The 17,596-nt window shown below is 52.7% G+C and overlaps 8 protein-coding genes across 8 annotated transcripts; 5 read left to right on the forward strand and 3 right to left on the reverse strand.

Moving 5' to 3' along the window:
* Positions 1–82: 82 nt before the first annotated feature.
* HO173_007238 (uncharacterized protein) lies at positions 83–1,009 on the reverse strand (the record flags this gene model as incomplete). The annotated part of the gene is made up of 7 exons (XM_037309142.1): positions 83–161; positions 226–297; positions 352–610; positions 666–757; positions 818–871; positions 923–938; positions 988–1,009. 7 exons carry the CDS (start codon positions 1,007–1,009, stop codon positions 83–85), a joined length of 594 nt encoding a protein of 197 aa, XP_037164003.1.
* Positions 1,010–1,506: 497 nt separating this feature from the next.
* On the forward strand, positions 1,507–2,485 carry HO173_007239 (uncharacterized protein; the record flags this gene model as incomplete). The annotated part of the gene is made up of 3 exons (XM_037309143.1): positions 1,507–1,697; positions 1,754–1,886; positions 1,946–2,485. The coding sequence occupies 3 exons, from the start codon at positions 1,507–1,509 to the stop codon at positions 2,483–2,485; spliced, it is 864 nt and encodes a 287-aa protein (XP_037164004.1).
* Positions 2,486–2,965: 480 nt separating this feature from the next.
* On the reverse strand, positions 2,966–4,324 carry HO173_007240 (uncharacterized protein; the record flags this gene model as incomplete). Its single annotated transcript, XM_037309144.1, has 3 exons — positions 2,966–3,548; positions 3,623–4,182; positions 4,238–4,324. The coding sequence occupies 3 exons, from the start codon at positions 4,322–4,324 to the stop codon at positions 2,966–2,968; spliced, it is 1,230 nt and encodes a 409-aa protein (XP_037164005.1).
* A 1,403-nt stretch (positions 4,325–5,727) lies between these two features.
* On the forward strand, positions 5,728–6,793 carry HO173_007241 (uncharacterized protein; the record flags this gene model as incomplete). The annotated part of the gene is made up of 3 exons (XM_037309145.1): positions 5,728–5,891; positions 5,950–6,069; positions 6,199–6,793. 3 exons carry the CDS (start codon positions 5,728–5,730, stop codon positions 6,791–6,793), a joined length of 879 nt encoding a protein of 292 aa, XP_037164006.1.
* A 307-nt stretch (positions 6,794–7,100) lies between these two features.
* Positions 7,101–9,893, reverse strand: HO173_007242 (uncharacterized protein; the record flags this gene model as incomplete). The annotated part of the gene is made up of 1 exon (XM_037309146.1): positions 7,101–9,893. One exon carries the CDS (start codon positions 9,891–9,893, stop codon positions 7,101–7,103), a length of 2,793 nt encoding a protein of 930 aa, XP_037164007.1.
* Positions 9,894–10,819: 926 nt separating this feature from the next.
* HO173_007243 (uncharacterized protein) lies at positions 10,820–13,499 on the forward strand (the record flags this gene model as incomplete). The annotated part of the gene is made up of 12 exons (XM_037309147.1): positions 10,820–10,876; positions 10,939–11,074; positions 11,166–11,440; positions 11,593–11,606; positions 12,347–12,384; positions 12,435–12,457; positions 12,507–12,583; positions 12,631–12,906; positions 12,962–13,046; positions 13,109–13,333; positions 13,383–13,418; positions 13,482–13,499. The coding sequence occupies 12 exons, from the start codon at positions 10,820–10,822 to the stop codon at positions 13,497–13,499; spliced, it is 1,260 nt and encodes a 419-aa protein (XP_037164008.1).
* A 1,130-nt stretch (positions 13,500–14,629) lies between these two features.
* Positions 14,630–15,399, forward strand: HO173_007244 (uncharacterized protein; the record flags this gene model as incomplete). Its single annotated transcript, XM_037309148.1, has 4 exons — positions 14,630–14,659; positions 14,714–14,728; positions 14,788–15,241; positions 15,299–15,399. 4 exons carry the CDS (start codon positions 14,630–14,632, stop codon positions 15,397–15,399), a joined length of 600 nt encoding a protein of 199 aa, XP_037164009.1.
* Positions 15,400–15,771: 372 nt separating this feature from the next.
* Positions 15,772–17,444, forward strand: HO173_007245 (uncharacterized protein; the record flags this gene model as incomplete). Its single annotated transcript, XM_037309149.1, has 5 exons — positions 15,772–15,808; positions 15,904–15,968; positions 16,046–16,114; positions 16,255–16,486; positions 16,672–17,444. The coding sequence occupies 5 exons, from the start codon at positions 15,772–15,774 to the stop codon at positions 17,442–17,444; spliced, it is 1,176 nt and encodes a 391-aa protein (XP_037164010.1).
* Between the last annotated feature and the right edge of the window lie 152 nt (positions 17,445–17,596).

Raw genomic sequence — 17,596 nt, forward strand, 5'->3', positions numbered from 1 at the left:
AGATACCGCCAGTACCAGAGCCAGTATCAAAGTACATTTCGAGCTTTCGTTGTTACACAATTCTCTCCGTCAGTCTAGTTTTTTACATTTTACACAACGTCTGTACAGCATCTCTAGTGCTTTCTTTCGTTTCCTTAACCAGCCCAGCGATCGCTTTGAATCTAGTCACAAGATTTAGCCATCTCGCTCTTTCCCAAGGCATGTGCATTGGACAGGTGAGCTCACTCGGGAATACTGGCATCCCCCATACACTCATACAGGAAGCTCTCGCTCGACGTTACGATCGCTCCTTCCGCCCTATAACACATCAAACTTAATCCTCACTCTTTCTGAACACAGCACCACACCTACCTCAACCGACTCAGCGCCACAACCCTCTCCCCGCCATTGCAGCTACTCACTCCATCCGTGAGCACATACACCCTGTGTCCCTCACTCAGCAGATCTAGCGCTGTCTGCGTAACGCATATATGCGTCTCAATTCCTACAATGGCGATTTGGTAAGGCATCTGCGAGCGTTCGGCGAGGGTGTAGCGCAATTCAGGGACGAGCATTGAAAAGGCGGTTTTATCGATTGTGTAAAGGGGTGGGTCGTTGAGTTCGGAGCAGACTGGAGGTTGTGTGAGCGAGGAAAAGAGTGGTAGGAGAGGGTCGAGGAGACTGACTTGGACCAAGACGTGAGGCGGATTGGGTGGTGGCGTAGACGGGGATGGAGAGGGTGTTGCAGGCGCGAATCATCTTTTGTGCCGTGGAGATGCTGAGGGCGTCTATCAGTATGGCAATGCACGCTGAGACTCTGCCGGGGCCACCAGTTTACACTTTGCCATATTCGAAGATGGCGGGCCGAAATTTTTCCTGGATATCGCAGATGCTGTCGAGGTTATAAGCCGACATGTGAGAGAGAATGAGCTGGGTGAGGTACAAAAGAGCGGGATTCGCTGTGCTGATTATCAGCGAAGCCCGTGGTAAATTTGAGGTTACACGTACGGAATCGATGTGGTCTTGCCATGGTTGCGAATGAGACAGAAAGATGGAAGGTATCTGGGGAGGGGAAGATGATCCAAAGACAGCTTTGTTTCGGAAAGAATAAAGATCACTGACTATTATCTTCCCTCGTTCCCCGCGCTTTCGTCTCCACTTGCCCGCAGCGGAGCGCCAAGGAGCCAAGCCCGCGGCCGAGTGATTTTAGCGTATCGCTAGCTCCAGGTACCGTGCTCCCGTGTACGGTGTACGGAAGGTCTTCGAGGACCACTAAAGTATGTATAAGGCTAAGACGCTGGCCCTCTCGAACAATCTTCCAGCCATCTCCTTCTTATATACATCTTGTATGATTCTTCTCCTACCACTGTCACTTTCTCCGTATTTCCCTCCTGGTGATTCGGTACTCCTTTTTCACTAAGCAGTACCTAACACTCGTTCAAATCGATTGCGCAAAAAGTCGGTCGCACGGGAGAAAAAGGAACTCTCATTGCGAACACAGAATTATTCGCGCACAGACACCGAGTTATGGCGGACCCCGAAGTGCGCATTTCAGGTGGAGTCGCAGACGAGTCCGGCGACGTCGATATGCAAGGTGGTGACAGCGCCGATGTCATGGAAGTGGGAGAGACGGGCGACGACGCACCAGGGGAAGAGGCAGCGGAGGATGAGGCTGCCATCGAAGCGGAGACACCTGCTGCACGAGTCACATTCGTCGAGTGAGTATCCCGAGAGAGTACGATGCGATTGAGTCGAAGCCTTCTGATCTCCACAGCTATCTCAAATCCCCAATCGTGACCCTGCACATCGGCTCCGGCGACGCCGCAACCCAGCTCACAGCTCATCAAGCCCTCCTCGTGAAATCGCCTTTCTTCGCCGACGCAATCGCGCCGGACTCTGCCTCTCCCGTGAGTCCGAACCCCATACGCTCCCTCCCCTCTCCCCCACTGACCGCTCCCCTTTCAAGAAACACTCCATCGACCTCAAAGACGACGACCTGGAAGCCACATCCTGCTTCCTCGAATACCTCTACACGGGCGAATACTTCCCCCACAAACTCCCCTCCGGCAGCCTCCAGAGCGACCCCTCCACCCCCGGCGTCGACCAAACCGGCGACCAGCTCCTCAAACACGCCAAGGTGTACACCCTCGCGGAAAAACTCTCCATGCCCGCCCTCAAAACGCTCTCCCACTCCAAGATCCACCTCGTGACCTCCACCGCCGTCGCCGAGCTGACCTACGCGCGCTACGTCTACAGCCACACGGGGCGGGAGGACGCGACGATCCGGAAACCGGTGGCGAGCTTCTGGGGCCAGAGGAGCCACGTGTTGAGGCACGAGACGGAGGGGACTTTCCGGAAGATGTGTTTGGAGTATCCGGAGTTTGCGTTTGACGTGCTGAGTTTTGTGCTGGATGCCGAGGAGAAGCGGGAGGAGAGGAGGCGGAAGGCGGATGATGGGGAGGGCGGGAAGGGCAGCGCGAGGAAGAGGGCTAGGGGGGAGAGATAGACGGAGGTCCTTGAGATGGCATGTCTGATGAGAGGGGAGAGGGGAGAGGGGTGCAAAATTTGGTGAGACGATCTGCTTCTTCTTTATTGATGTTGATGCCGTCTGTCACAATACAAAAGTACATTTCCGGACAAAGTCTTACAGATAGAGCGAAGGAATGTGTAACCATAGTATTATCAATAACAGCTGTACAACAAGCTATGCTTTCTCCCAGCTTTTGCCCCAAAAAAAAAGCAATTGGTATCAATCTCGGTAGAGATTCGCTCATGACACGCTACGGTCCTGGGTATGGTCACTGCAAGGAAGCCTCGACGGTCCGGTTCACGAGCTCGCTCACTCGTTCACCGCTTTCTATGATGGGTCTCCTGCGTCCGATCAGAGTCTTCCTTCTGCGCCGTAGAACCGCGCTCCAAACGCCGAGTCGAATCCTTCGGCTTCGCCTCGCCGCAATGCTATACAACACAACACATGCCAAAGACATCAAATCCTTCCACCTCTTTGCCGAAAGGTGTCGCCAGTGGATGGGATGGGCTTTTCAAGCCTCAACACCCACAGCAGCAAATCCTCCAGCGGCAGCATCGTCAGGAAGACCCGATTGCACAGATAAGCGGCACAAGCCACGATCGTCGCCATCAGCGCGTCCATCCAGTAGTGATTCGCGGTCGCTACAATGGTGACTAGAATCATACTCGGGTATCCCAGCCCGATGAGGCAGTAAATGGATTTCCAAAAACATGACTTTTTCGTCTCCCCCTTTTCCAAGCTTCTTCTGAAGATACCGGCATGGTAGATCATGGTGCAGCCAATCACGAATGCGTAGCCGAAATGCATGCTCGGCATGGCGGCGAGCGAATTGACAAAGTTGCCGCTCATCCAGATCGAAGTTGCTTTGTCGTGGCGCACGGAGTCTAGGAACCCATATTCAGGCGGAAGCAGGCGCGGAGGCATGCAGGGGTAAAGGGTAAACGTTAGAAAGGCGAAGAGGTTGGTAAGGGTGAGGGTACGGCGAATTGTGGCGAAGGTAGAGTGTGAGGGCGCGATGTAGTAGTACCACGCTATAAAGCTGTTGAAGGTGTTAGACGATATTTGAAGAAAAGGAGGTAGGGCATTCAAGAGACGAGAAAGGGAGCGACGGACCCTACGGTGCCAGGTATGTGGATAAGAGCGTAGGCTCGATTCAGCACGGTCAATGCATCTTGATGGCCTTGCATGAACCAGTGCTGCACGTTGTGCTCTTTGATCGGGAAAAGAAAGCTTGCCCAGCTGAATTGCTCGAACTCAAGGATTGTCAGGCCGTGCGCCTGAGCGACTTCTATAATGGATTTGGTAAATATTATTTGTGAAAAAACCTTTGTCAGTCGATAGAAGAGGTAGGTGATGATCCAATAGAACATCTCGACCAAGAATGGAAACTTTTGTAAAACACGGCTGTGTATGTGTTCCGAGAAGCGTGAGGAGTTCGGGGTGCTGATGACGAGTCCGCAGCACGTCCGTCTTTTGGAGAGATGCTTGGACGCTGATAGAGGATCTTGAGAGTCATCGTCGTGGTCCGAATCGTACCAGAGCAAGTCTTCGGTCGAGTTGGAGGAGTCGGAGTCTAGGTAGGAATCGTGGTATCCTTCTTTCCGCTTCCCGAGGATTTGAAAATTCCTTCTCCGCGTCAGAAACATAGCTCCACCCAGGATAGATAAGACAATCTTGGAGGCATTGTTAGCCGGAGGTGTTTGTCTAAGACACGGGAACAAGAGGTACCAATGGCTCTCCCCATGGAGGAAGATGATACATAGGCTGGCTCTTCCACTCCGGCGGGACTTCAAGTATTGTAAGGTTCGTCGTCATGATGAAAGCTCTCCCATAAGATAGTCTTCGCGATATTCCACACCTCCACGACCTGCTCAGACCGGGGGTCACGCGACTAGAAGGTTTTTGCCGGGCGATGGTCAAGTAATAGACACGAAGGCCAACACCGAGTGTTGATTAGAAGCGACAGTGAGATAGAAGTGAAAATGGCAGTCAGGGGATTGAGAGTTGATGTACTCTGCGGAAGTCGGATGTGAAAGTTGTAATGTTGTTGTTGTTGTTGCCCGAGCTGCAGCAAGTCAATAAAACGCACAATTATGTCATCTCATCGTCCGAGCGTGAGGGTGACAACATACGACGTGAGAGGAGATAGTACTATTAGCGAATATTTTTGGTGAAAGGCGTGTCGGGATGATATAGGGATGCTGAACATGAAGTTGCACGTTCTTTTGACCGGCAAAAGCCTTTTCCCTGTCCAATATCCCTCGGTGTTTCCAGAACTGGCCGAGTCCGAATATGGGGAATTATCACGAAGTCGGGGGGGAGGAAAGAGCAGTAGCAGCAGCTCTTGAGATGAATTGTGGAGAGGAGGAAATTGTTTTCTGCTTTCTGTGTGTATAAGTTAAGTACTGCGGAGGAAGATGATAGAGAGAATGATATACACGGTAATCTCCTTTTCTCTTTTCTCTTTCTCTTTCTATTTCTCCTCTTGCCGCCTCAGCTCGTACTTTAAGCCAAGGAGCCAAAGTCATCATGACCCTTCCGACCTAGCCGGGGAAGATGCGTATCCTCTTTTGCCAAGAACGTATCTGCCAAGAGTTCATAATTTTAGGTACATGTATACTTTTTCCTTTTTATTCTTACCGATCTTTTCAATGCAAATTTGGCTCGGACTAGTGACTAGCCTGCCTTGGCCTCATTTCCCCCCTCACCACTCGGGCCTCGAGGACACACGTTCAGGCCAACTCCAGTCTTCGAGTCCAACAAAAAGTACCTACCGTATCTTCTTCACAACTATATTTACCACGGGAAAACTGTTGCTGACATGTTTGCTCAGAATTTCAACAGTGTAAATTTTGCAAGCAAAAAATTGATCGTACAAGTAAGCCTTCTTAATAACTGGGTATTGACCCTGCGTCCACCCGGTATTCCACCCCCTCGTAAATTCATAAGAACATGAATGTACTCCGAAGATCGCCATTTGCCATGCGATAACGGCTATTAGACTTATGCTAATCTAGGCTAACGGCAATGCTGCGGATCTGTCTGTACGCGTACTTTAGCTTCGCCGCCTCGGGTGCGTGCTCGGTGGTCTCTCACTCCCTTCCCCGTGCTCAAAAAAAAGTCTTGGCAACTTGTCCCTGGAATTGAAATTGGATTTGGATTTTAACCGATCACTGCCGATCCTCAAGCATCACCGCCATTCTCTAACTCGTATCGCCATGCCTCGCGAAGCAGAACCTTCCATCAACGACCGCGCTTTTCTCCTCCAAGCTCTCCAGGAGAACATTCGCCTCGATGGCCGCGCCCTTGATGCTTACCGCCACCTCGACATATCCTTCGGCGACGACTACGGCGTCGCAGACGTTCGCTTGGGCAAGACGAGGTATCCATCTCTTGACGTGGAATCAGTTGACTGGTGGCAATCGTTGACCCGTCCATAGAGTCCTCACACGTATCTCAGCCTCCATAACAGCTCCCCGCCCCGACCGGAAGTTCGACGGCATCTTCACCATCACAACCGAGCTCTCCCCCCTCGCATCCCCCGCCTTCGAATCCGGCCGGTAAGGATCCTCCTCCCCTCCATGTCTGGGGTAAGACCTCTCCCTCTTTCCTCCCTACGCTACACACTCCGCATCCGGCCCTCCCTCACTCTTGTCCCTCAGTGATGACCAGGCTAATCCATCTCATAGCCAATCAGACCTCGAAACGCACCTCTCCCGCATCCTCGAGACCTCCCTCCGGCGCTCGCAAGCTCTATCGACCGAGTCCCTCTGCCTGGTAGCGGGCCAAAAAGTATGGGCCCTCCGCGCCGACATCCACGTTCTCGACTACGACGGCGGTCTCATAGACGCCTGCTGCCTCTCCACCCTGACCGCACTCCGGCACTACAGAATCCCGGACGCTAGCGTAAAAGGCGGCGACTTGACCGTCTACACCCCCGTGGAGCGCGACCCGGTACCGCTCGCCCTACTCCACCACCCCGTCTGTGTGACCCTCAACTTCTTCGAATCGGGTGAAAAATGGCTCGTGGACGCGACGTTGATGGAGCAGCAATGCAGTGAAGGGGAAATCGTAGTCGCGGCGAATCCGCAGGGGGAAGTGTGTCTGGTGCAGAAAGGGGGAGGAGGGGAGGTGGATGCGCTAGTGTTGCTGCGATGTGTGGAGGTGGCGATGGGGAAGGTCAGGGAGCTGGGCAAGGCCATGGATGGAGCGTTGGCGAAGGATGCGAAAAGGAGGGACAAGGGAGGGATGAGTAGGGAGTTGAGGGCGGAGAATGAGCGGTGACGGTGGTGAGAAGCGAGAACGGTGGACTTTTGAACACGCTGGGAAGCTCATCATGGGTGAAATGCTAGTAACTTTCATCCGTGGACCCAAAAGCGCAAACGTAATGTGCTAACATGCGGACCAAAAATGCCCAAAATATCATACAAAGCCATGGTCTTTGCCAATCCCCAATGAACGACCCTGTATGACAATGCTAAAATGAAAACGCTCAGGTATGGTTCAAACATGCAAACGCTAAATACGGTTGGACAGGATATAAAGGGTACAAAACCCCCAAAACGCAAATAGTCGTGCGCAATATCCCCGTTCACGAAGGATCCGTCGACCCAGCCTCCTCCAACTCTTTGACATACTTCACAAATGCCTTCTTATGCACCAACCCTGCATACTGCCCATCCCTCAGCACACAAATATACCTCAATCCCAACTTGACAAAGCACTGAAAAACAAGATCCATTGGCGAATGGATGTCCAATGCCACAGGCGCCGGATCGATATAGGGCGTGAAATCGGTAGGATCCGGTTCTCGCTCTTCTTCTTCCTCGACGTTTCCATGCCATGTTACGTTGGTGGCCATCAAGCACAACGACTGCTCTTCGTCTTCGAGGTTGTCGAGCGCGAATTGGAGATCCGGGGCAGGTATGAGGCCCACAAGGATGTCATGACGAATGACAGGGAGCCCGCCGTCGATTTCGCCGGCGTCGTGGAGATACTCGAGTTTGCGGCGGAGAGCTTGAGCAGAGACAAGGGGGGAGTTGGAGATGTCGATGACGCGATGGGAGCGGACTTTTGGGGTGATGTCTCCGAGATCTGAGGTGAAGATCGGGCGGATTTTGTTGTCGAGCAAGGGGTAAGAGTTCATGTCTGTGAGAAGGTCGTAGATGCTGAGAGGTTCGAGGGCGTCGGCGGTCCATTTGGCTACTAAGACTGAGAGGGAGAAGGGGAGCACGTGGTCTAGGCTTCCGGTGAGCTCGAAGAGGATGACGGCAAGGGTGACGGATAGTCTGGTTACGCCGCACATGGTTGCACCTGCGGCAACCAATGCGTAGACGCCGGGGGTGATGCAGCCTTCCAGATCTCCGCCTTTAGGGCAGCTACCGAAGATTGGATGATCGGGGTGCAAAAAGACGAGGTATTGGACAAGGTGGCCCACAATGCGTCCCATTAGACCACCAACAACCATGGAAGGAACGTATATCCCGGCAGGAACCTTGATGCCGAAAGTGATAATAGTCAGGATGCTTTTGATGACGAAGGCAATGCAAAGGTATCCAACAATGCCGAGAATCTCGCTTCCATGCTGAGGGCAGAGGCCAGATGTGTTATCTTTGCAAGGGCTGGCCAGTTCGAAGAGAAGTTCTGTGACTGCGAGCTTGGTGTAGCGATTCCAAAAGCTGGCTAGACCAGTGACTAACGCCACGAGTACAACTTCAAGGACCGGCCACCGTTTGATGCTGGGGATGCGTCGAAAGGTACGGGCCCATAGTCTGCATGCTTTGATGAACAGTGCACCAAGTGCACCACCTAGAATACCAAGCAGTATAAAGACAAACATTTCGAAGGACCTCCAGTCAGTAACGTAGCGTACTTCAAAGATGACTATCTTCCCAGTGCCGTAAGGATTGAGGAATTTGAGCGAAAGAGCTGCTACGATGCAGCAAAAGAAGGTCCTGAACAACGTCTTGGGCGGAAAGTAATAGCTAACCTCCTCGAGACTGAAAAGAACACCGCTAATGGGGGCCCCAAACGCGACACCGACACCGCTGGCGGCACTGGCGCTAAGAATCTCTCGCCGCTTGCCATCATTGTGGTTGTACTTTGAGAATAATCTGCAAGCAATATTTCCTACGCAAGTCGCGATATGAACATAAGGACCTTCCTTGCCGATACTAAGGCCAGATGCGACACTGAGGATGAGGGCGAAAGTCTTCACAACAAGTGTTCGAAGCCCCAGGTAACCGTGCACGACGAAGCCACTGAGAATAACTTTCACTTCAGCAACACCGCTTCCTGCAGCAGGGTAGTAGACCATGGTTCCAGGCTTTTCATCAACAACTGCGGGCCCCGTGGGACTTAAACTGATTTTCTGGCTCATATCGTCGGATTCTCCACGGTGCTTCTGCTTGTCGGCGCCCAAGTTTTCGTCCAGGGTGGAGAGTGAGAATGCTGATGGTATCTCGGTCTTAGTGATCAAGGTCAAGAAGCAGGCGCCGACAGCGAAGAATACCACGAAGAAAACGTAGGCTATGAAATCGATCCACATCCTCTCGATGCCAGTGATACTCATACGTTCTCCCCAGCTTTCCCAGGAGGGACAGTGATTCAGCCCGTAACAACACTTCCTCTTGCTGAAGTACCAGCCCTCTTTGCAATAGCCGTCCTTATAATCGAAAATAGAAGTCTCTGAAATGTTGACGAAAAACGCTACGCACGCGGTTATACATCCAATTATAGCCACAAGTATCCAGCCTTGGGCTCCGTCAAACCACGCGAATATGCGTCCTCGTAGGTCCTTCCGTGCTCGAAGATCACGTACTCGGAAGGCATCAGCGATGCTGTCGTGCACCCAATCCGTCGACGTAAACTGATCGTACCACACTCGCTCGTCCATGAATATTGAGGCTTTGGACTCGCCCATGCCATTTTCCGTGAACTTTCGCCCTGAGCCAAGTGCGCTTGCTAGGTGGAAACCCCATGAGCTGGCTCTGCTGTGATTCTTAGACATTCCGAGGCTGCCTTGACTCGACCGTCTTGAGAAGCGCGGCCGCCCGGTGTTGGGCGCCGTGTAACTCCTCATGTTGCCATCCCCAGATGCCAGCAGGCTCGAGTGTTCGTCATATGAATGTCGTTTAGAAGGCATGCGTCTTCGAAGGTCCAGCTCAGACGTCCTAGCAGAATGGAGACGGCGAGCAGCTGCAGGCGAAGTGGGTGTTATGTAGCCAGCTTGTTGAGATATGATATTATCATCCTCCTCATCTTCTTCATCGACAGTCTGAGAGGAGACGTGGGAGGACGCCGATCGAGGCATGGTGAATGGAGGGGGGATGCGAATGGGAGCAAAGCTCAAACGGAGGTTTCTACCAGGTCGATTGTCAGTCATCGTGGGTACAGTCCTCATATGGTACAAAGTGAACGACGACGTAAATATATGAAGCTCGCATCAGCAGAGCATGCAAGCACGAGGTGCAGGCAACTGCGTATATCTTACTTTCCATGGTCACAACAACACTTGTCGAGCCGCCCGGAGCAGGCTGAGTGTAACAGGTCCCAAACACGTTCAAATCCTTTGCGGTGTTTCGCATCCGAGCGAGCCAACGAAGGAATGATAAGGTCGTACTAGAACAGGCGTAAGCCGTAGACGCGGAGACGAAACACAAGGCAGTGCAGTTTCAGAGACCGTCGTGTCACGTATCATGTATCGTGAATTTTCACTACGAGTCAGACGAGCAACAAAGAAGAAAAAGATTCGAGTGAGGAATGGCCGGAAATAGAAAAATATGGAAGAATCATAACGTCGTTCCCTTGTCTCGTGGCCGGGGAATTTATCGCCAAGCTTTCCACTCGTACCGCGGGGTTGCTGAAAGTTTGATGCCATCAAGTTGTGACATGTGACATGTGACATGTGGCATGTGAGACTCTCGAGGCTCTCTTCAAGTGCATGACTTGACAATAAATTATTGTCAGACCTCTGGTCGTGGACAAGCAGTGGCCCTTCAGAAGCACTTGGAACATTAAGTATCTTAGCTCATGAAAGGGGAAGACTCTCCTTAGAGAGGCTTGAGATGACTGCCCAAATGTAGAGTACTCGCTCCGTTAGTCATTGGGTACGTACTGCGCGTAAGGACCGAAGATAGGTTGTTCAAGATACGGAAGTACTCGATTATAAAAGGGAGCACCGAGGTACGGTAAAGTGATACAAACTTTAGTATAGTAGTGACGTAGCAAGCATTTCAATGATCCAAGAGCCGACTTTTTGCTGTTCAGCAGATGAATTATAGTATGACCATTCCACCCGGTAGTAGAAAAATGTCTAGCTGGCAACCTCCAATCAAGGTCTCGACCGCCCAGACAGATGAGGAGAAGGTAGAATAATCATGAGTGACACCGAACTCTTTCTCTCTCTCTCTCTGACATGCTTGTGCCAGAAAAATATTGCTGTGGTCTTGGACTACATGTCAACCGCCTATTCGCCCGAAAACAACAAAGGTCGCTCCAGCGTTTCGCATCTCTGTACCCCAAACTCGACCTTCGCCGCCCCTACTACTTTCCCGACCTGCCATAGTAAGCAAGTTCATCAGCCCTTTATTTCCTGATCCGTACCCTACTCAATCCTCGATCCGGAATCGGATATGTCTGACTGGTATATTCGTAGCGCCCCTTGATTATGCGGACTCCCACGCAAAGGTCATGTCCGCTATCGCCGACCTGCACATCATCAGCTACGACATCGTGTTTGCGAAAGAAGGGCATGTGCTGCTAAGGTACAGCGCTGAAGGTAGTCACTGTGGGCAGCCTCACAATGGCATTGAGCCCAGCGGAAAGAAGGCGAAATGGACAGCTGCTGCTATCTTTGAGGTACAAGATGGAAAAGTACATAGCTTCACTAAAGAATGGGACAAATTGAATATGTGGAAGCAGTTGGGATGGGTATGTACATCTTGGAGCCAATCCTTCCTTCTCTGGAACCCTTTCTGAGTTGCAAGAAATGGTCTCGGAGCAAATGGTCTAATACCCCAATGATCATCTCATTGCTCGGAATTGTACCTTGAAGTGGGAAGGCTGACTCCGCAAACCTATAGATGAAGGGAGATGAGTATGCGTGAGGGATGACTGGGGACTGGTTGCGATGAGAGGCAATTGAAAGTAATCATAGAGCTCTTCGTCTCCCTCTCTCTGCATGGCAGCGTCCGATTACGGCGAGTATGTAAGCAGGATCTATCTAACAGCACGCCTTGGGAGAATAAGGTACCGCTAGCGAAAAAAAGACTGCATTGATTTCTTGTAGGCACCGCTAAATGATCAATATACTGATGGGAGTATTTAGAGCATTGACGATAAGTGGGTGCCGTTATGATGATCATGGCATTTAGGGAAAACATAATGGACGCTCCAATTGAATGAAGAATGCCAGTATCCTGCTCGTCCTGGTCGATTCGCATCGGATGCATCTTCTGGAAAGCAAGAAAGAGGAACAATTCTGATACTGCTCCTGCTGTGGCTCAGCCGTTCTTGCTCCAAGGATTTGCTTTCTGATTGCTGCCAGGGCGGTGTTGCTCCACAGAAACCTCCAGCTTTTCCAGTACAATATCTTCAAGACCATCATTCTAGATCGCCAGCTCGACAAAAGAGCTTTAAGAGCGAGAACGCTTGTAATTCCTGTGGTCCAGTGCAAGGGGTTTCATTGGTACAGTTGGTCCCTTGGTCATTGAAGGAAAAGAGAGCCTCTCGGGCGGTTGAAATCTCTGTGAAGATCAAACTCCGTAAGGCTGAAAAGGCTTGGCAGAAGAACTAGAGTGCTCAACCGAGGGAACACTGCTTTATCCTTTTTTACAGCATCAGAAATATCTACGCGAGTCTCAAGATGACGACAGGTGAGTAGTGGAGGACATCAGGCTGTGACATCTTGCTTACAATGCTACAGCTCATAGGCCCACGTTCGATCCGGTAAGCTCTTTCAATATCCTCTTCGCACGGACGCGGCTGAATGAAACAGGCCCGTGGGAAAGACGCCCAGCGGGGAGTAGCATATCACCAGCGACTACTCCCAGCACACACCCAGCTCAAAATTCGGTATGCTCGTCGTAATGTTCCTACTGCGTAAACTAACAGCCAGATAGACAGTCCGGACAAGGAGGAGATGCCGACCCTTATGTACGAGACCTCAGAGCCCAGCTCCTCGAAGCTGAAGCTGCACATTTTTCCAAGACGAATCCGGCAGCTGCCAAGACTACGGAGTCTACCATATCCAGTAAACGCAGATTAGAGGATGGTCCTGGGGAAAATGGAGAAGAAGAGGACCTACAGGCAAAGAGACGGCGTGTACTAGAGGAAACCAGGAATGTCGACGCAGACTCGGATGGCTCTAAGAGCGATGATAGTAGCGAAGAAGATAGGTATGCCAAGAAAGGCTTGGATTTGAGTCATTTGTTAATCTGAGGAACCGGACAGTGACGATGAAGAGGACGAGACCGCCGAGCTGCTGCGGGAACTCGAGAAGATCAAAAGGGAAAGGGCTGAACAGAAAGAAAAGGAAGTAAGTGTGGAGGGGAAGGAAAATAATCCGCTCCATGATACTTGCTAAGCTTTGCCTTCTAGGAGCGCGAGAAAGCATCAGCAGAGCAAGAGAAGCGAGAGAATGACATTGCTCTTGGCAATCCTCTTTTGATGCCGACGAAAGAAACTGAGACCAAACGAAGGTCTGTGTACGGCCTATTAGCTCAAACCATCGTTGACTTATATCATTCTAGATGGGACGATGATGTGGTATTTAGGAACCAGGCAAGGGGTACCGAGAATAAAGGCAAGAAGGAATTTGTCAATGTATGTGATCCTTTCAATCACGCCGGCCTAAACTAATTGCTGTCATTAGGATTTGCTTCGGTCAGACTTCCACAAACGATTTATGGTAAGTAGTCACTGAAAGCAGGTTGGATCATTGCCGAGCTAGCCAAGGCTGACAACTATGCAGGGCAAGTATGTTCGATGAGATGTCTACTTTTGCAAGGACATGAGAAAGCAATCAATTCCGCTGTTCGTTGAAGAAGGCTCAAAGGCTTCCCCTCAAAGTACATTACTGGAGTCATCTGCCTAGCGCATTTTGATCATGAAAAGGGTCTCTTGCAGCCATGGCTGTCAGGGATAAGAGACCTCCCAAGGCAGAGCGATTGATTGTACCTGCATACGGCTGCTCTCTTCTTCGAACTGTCGAGGCGGTAGTTGATGGCTATGCGAACAGTCTTGTGGACTTGATTGAATAGGTGGTAGCCAAGCTGAACCTCTCAGGATCGAGAAACCGTGCATGACCCAGTGGCAACGGCTCTATCCCAGAGCCCTCCGTCAACTTATGAAAAGCAGCGAGTAAAAGGCGGCCGAGTAGCCCCCTTGAAAAACCGGATGGGATCAAATGCCGCATAATTACCTACCTACTCTAGGATGCACCTCGGGCTCTGATCTCGATTGGAGCCAGGAAAAGCGAAGGATTTGCCCTGCTTATTGCTTTCTGCCTTCGCCGCCGACGAACCTTTTGCTCGGAGCAAAAAGAAGGCGATGATGCGCCAGCGCTACTGCGAAGCATTTCTTGCCGCGCCCATGCCAAGTTTCTGAGACGGCTTTATGCATGAGCGTGCCAGCTGAAAGTGATGTGTTCAGGACCCTCACGCAGAAAGCCAGTGAAGCCATTGGGCCAAGAAATGCATGCCTCGGAGTAGCTCAGGGGAAGGGCGTCATATTGCAGCGATCGTATCGGCTGGTGCGGGGCTCTTTGTTATTGTTGTTGGAGGTTGGAGGGGTAAATTACGCAGATTTTCTTTGCATTCCACTCCGTGTCCCTGAGAATGTTGATGCAGGGAAATTGCAACCCGCAGCTGCGCCCCGCCAAAACTTGGTCGATCGGTTGAATTCGTCAATTCGTCATCCGTGGGGTCGTGACTTTCAATTCACCCTTGCCCCGCCTTCCTTGACTTCGATACGACCCCGCCTGATTCGTTTTCATATTTAATTAACTCACTTCCTCCACCTTTCAATCTTCTCATCAGCATTCCCACAATCTAAAATCCTGTTTCCTATTACAATCCAACCAATCCAAAATCTAAAAACCTCACAACCAACCTAATCAACATGTCTGGATACGGTGATGACCAACAATCCGTGAGTGCCCACCTCACTTCCAATAGACAGCTCACTAATTTCTCTTCCTCATAGGGTGGAGGCTACGGAGTAAGTCATGACGTCTTTACTGAGACCGCGTTTGACAGCATGCTAATGTGTCTGTGCAGGGTGGTGACAGTGGCATGAGCGGTGGCCAGGGAGGCCAATCAGGCGGCGACTCCGGCTCCGGAGGCTACGGAGGTGGACAATCTGGTGGTGACTCCGGCTCTGGAGGCTACGGAGGAGGCCAATCTGGCGGCATGGGTGGTGACTCCGGCTCCGGAGGAGGATACGGTGGAGGACAATCAGGCGGCATGGGTGGTGACTCCGGCTCTGGAGGAGGATACGGTGGAGGCCAATCAGGCGGCATGGGTGGTGACTCCGGCTCTGGAGGAGGATACGGTGGAGGCCAATCAGGCGGCATGGGTGGTGACTCCGGCTCTGGAGGAGGCTACGGAGGAGGACAATCAGGCGGCATGGGTGGTGACTCCGGCTCTGGAGGAGGCTACGGTGGTGACTCTGGATCAGGCAACCAGTCTGGCGGAGGCTCAGGTAACCAATCGGGCGGAGGCTCAGGTGGAGGTAAGCTCACCCATATTCATCTTCAATGCCTGACGGTGCTAATCGTTCCCTATATAGGACTCAAGGGCAAACTAATGGGCATGGCCGAGAACAAGTTCGGTGGTGGTGGTGGTGGTGGCAGCAGCAACAACGGCAATCAGGGTGGCAGCAACTGGTAGAAAGTTCTGGCTACGTGCTTGCCCAGTCTGATAGCATGGTCTGTACAAGAGGATATGCTTGCCGGCGACTGGTGACGACACAATCCTCATGGTCCTTAGACCGAGTAGGGTCACGTTCTAGATTAGCATGAATAGCTATCAACGAGCCATTGAGAACGAATGTCCTCTCCGAGACTTCTGGTGATGCCATGACCTGTACGCCTCGATGATCGATCTCCTGTAGCTGAGTATTGAGGTTCGCATCCTCCCTCTTACATATTCCTGCCGCCGCCAGCCTCGTGCAACTTTCAATATCATGCGGGATATTCTTTCAGGCATGATTTCTACGACTGTCCTCTCCACTTGACTACCACGACCAGCAATCCTGTGTGCATGGATCCGAACCAATGCACCTCTGGTGCTCTCCTTGGTATCTACTTTCCCCCCCCCCCCCCCCCAACACGCTGCTTTTCCTTCCGTCATCCTCTCTGCAGCTTTTCCGGTGCAAATCGCTAACGCCGGTAGACCGTGCCTCCGCAGACGTAGCGCAGCTCCTGCGCCGTTTCGAGAACATCATTGCGTTTGAATCCGTCCGTGTTGCCTCACTGCAGCAAGGAGGGGGACGGTCCAGAATATATGGAAGGCTGACGTGTGGTGGAGTGTGTAGGACGGCAAGCAAGATCGCAATGCCACCGCCGTGGGGGCCTATCAGATGGAGGTCGAGACGTCGGCATTGGTACGATATCTACAATCTTCCTATTGCCCCCAACGGCTTCACAAACGATGAAGCCTACATGACTGTTGCCCGCTTCTACGGTCCATGCGCCCCCTTTTTCAGTGCATGTGGGAAGTGTCCTGACAGTATTCCGTCCCCAGATCCGGGCCGCAGAGGACATCCTGTCCCTGACACGGATACTCAAGGAAGCGTGGCTGTTTGGCAAACTGCAGACGGTGGGGAGCAGCGAGGCGGAGACGAGGGCGGAAGCTGCGGCGGTGAAGGTGGCGGCGGGATTGAGCAGGTTGCGGGGCGGCGACGGAGCGGAGGCCACGGGGTCGAATCAAGAGCCGACCGGGAGCGATGGAGACGGTAGAGGGGTTGGAAAAGAGGGTGAGGAACGAACGGGCTGAGTCATTCATAGAATTGGATATCCAAGAGTCAAAAAATGCCACGGTCAACTTTCTCAACATACATTTATCAAACACCACCGCCTCCTCTTTCCTCCCAAAACCTAACCATGCCCCCCTCTCCCACCTCCATGCCCCCCCCCCCCCCCCCACTCACCCTCATCGTAGCCACCACCCCCTCCCTCGGCATCGGTCTCCGCGGCACCCTCCCCTGGCCGCCCCTGAAACCCGACCTCGCCTTCTTCGCCCGCGTCACCAAACGTCCTCCTCCCCCGCACCTTCGACCTTCCCCTCCCCCTCCTCCTCCCCAGCCCCACACCTCCACGGGCCGCGAAGCGGCAAAGGAGAGCCGCAATGCCGTCATCATGGGCCGCAAGACGTGGGAGAGTCTGCCGCCCAAGGCGCGCCCGTTGAAGGGCAGGGTCAACGTGGTCCTGACGAGGGATGTCCGGGGGTTGGGTTTGCCGGAGGGCGAGGGGGTTTTGGGGGTCGGCGGGATCGAGGAGGGGTTGAGGCGGTTGCGGGATGCGTATCCGGGTCCGCCGGGGGGACGGGAAGGGGAGGAGGAGCGGCGGCGGCTGGACGGGGACGGTGGTGTGGGAGAAGCGGAGGCCGTGCGGCTGGGGAGGGTCTTTGTGATCGGGGGGGCGGAGGTCTATCGGCGGGCGCTGGAGATGGAGTCTTGCGAGAGGATCCTGTGGACGAGGCTGAGGGGGGAGTGGGAGTGCGACGTGTTCTTCCCGAACGGGGTGCTGCCGGTCGGGGACGAGGTTGGGGGAGACGGGACAGGGGAGGGCGGGGGGGGTGGGCCCGGGGGGGGATGGGTTAGGAGGTCTACGGAGGAGTTGGAGAGGTGGGTTGGGGAGGAAGGGGTGGGTGGGGTGAGGAGGGAGGGAGGGGTCGAGTTTGAGGTTTGTATGCTTGAGAGGGAGAGGGGGTGAGAAGGCGGATGGGCAAGACATGACGAATGGCGTGTACAGTTGCGAGACTGAGATTGGTGGAGGCATCTTGAGCCTGCTATGGATGTACGTTATGATCGCTGCAAATGAGCGCAAAGGGCTTTTGTAGAAGATCGTGTGTACATACGAGCAGT

Source organism: Letharia columbiana (assembly GCF_014066305.1).
Source record: "Letharia columbiana isolate WasteWater2 chromosome Unknown Sc0000023_s0, whole genome shotgun sequence".
Taxonomy (NCBI): Eukaryota; Fungi; Ascomycota; class Lecanoromycetes; order Lecanorales; family Parmeliaceae; genus Letharia; species Letharia columbiana.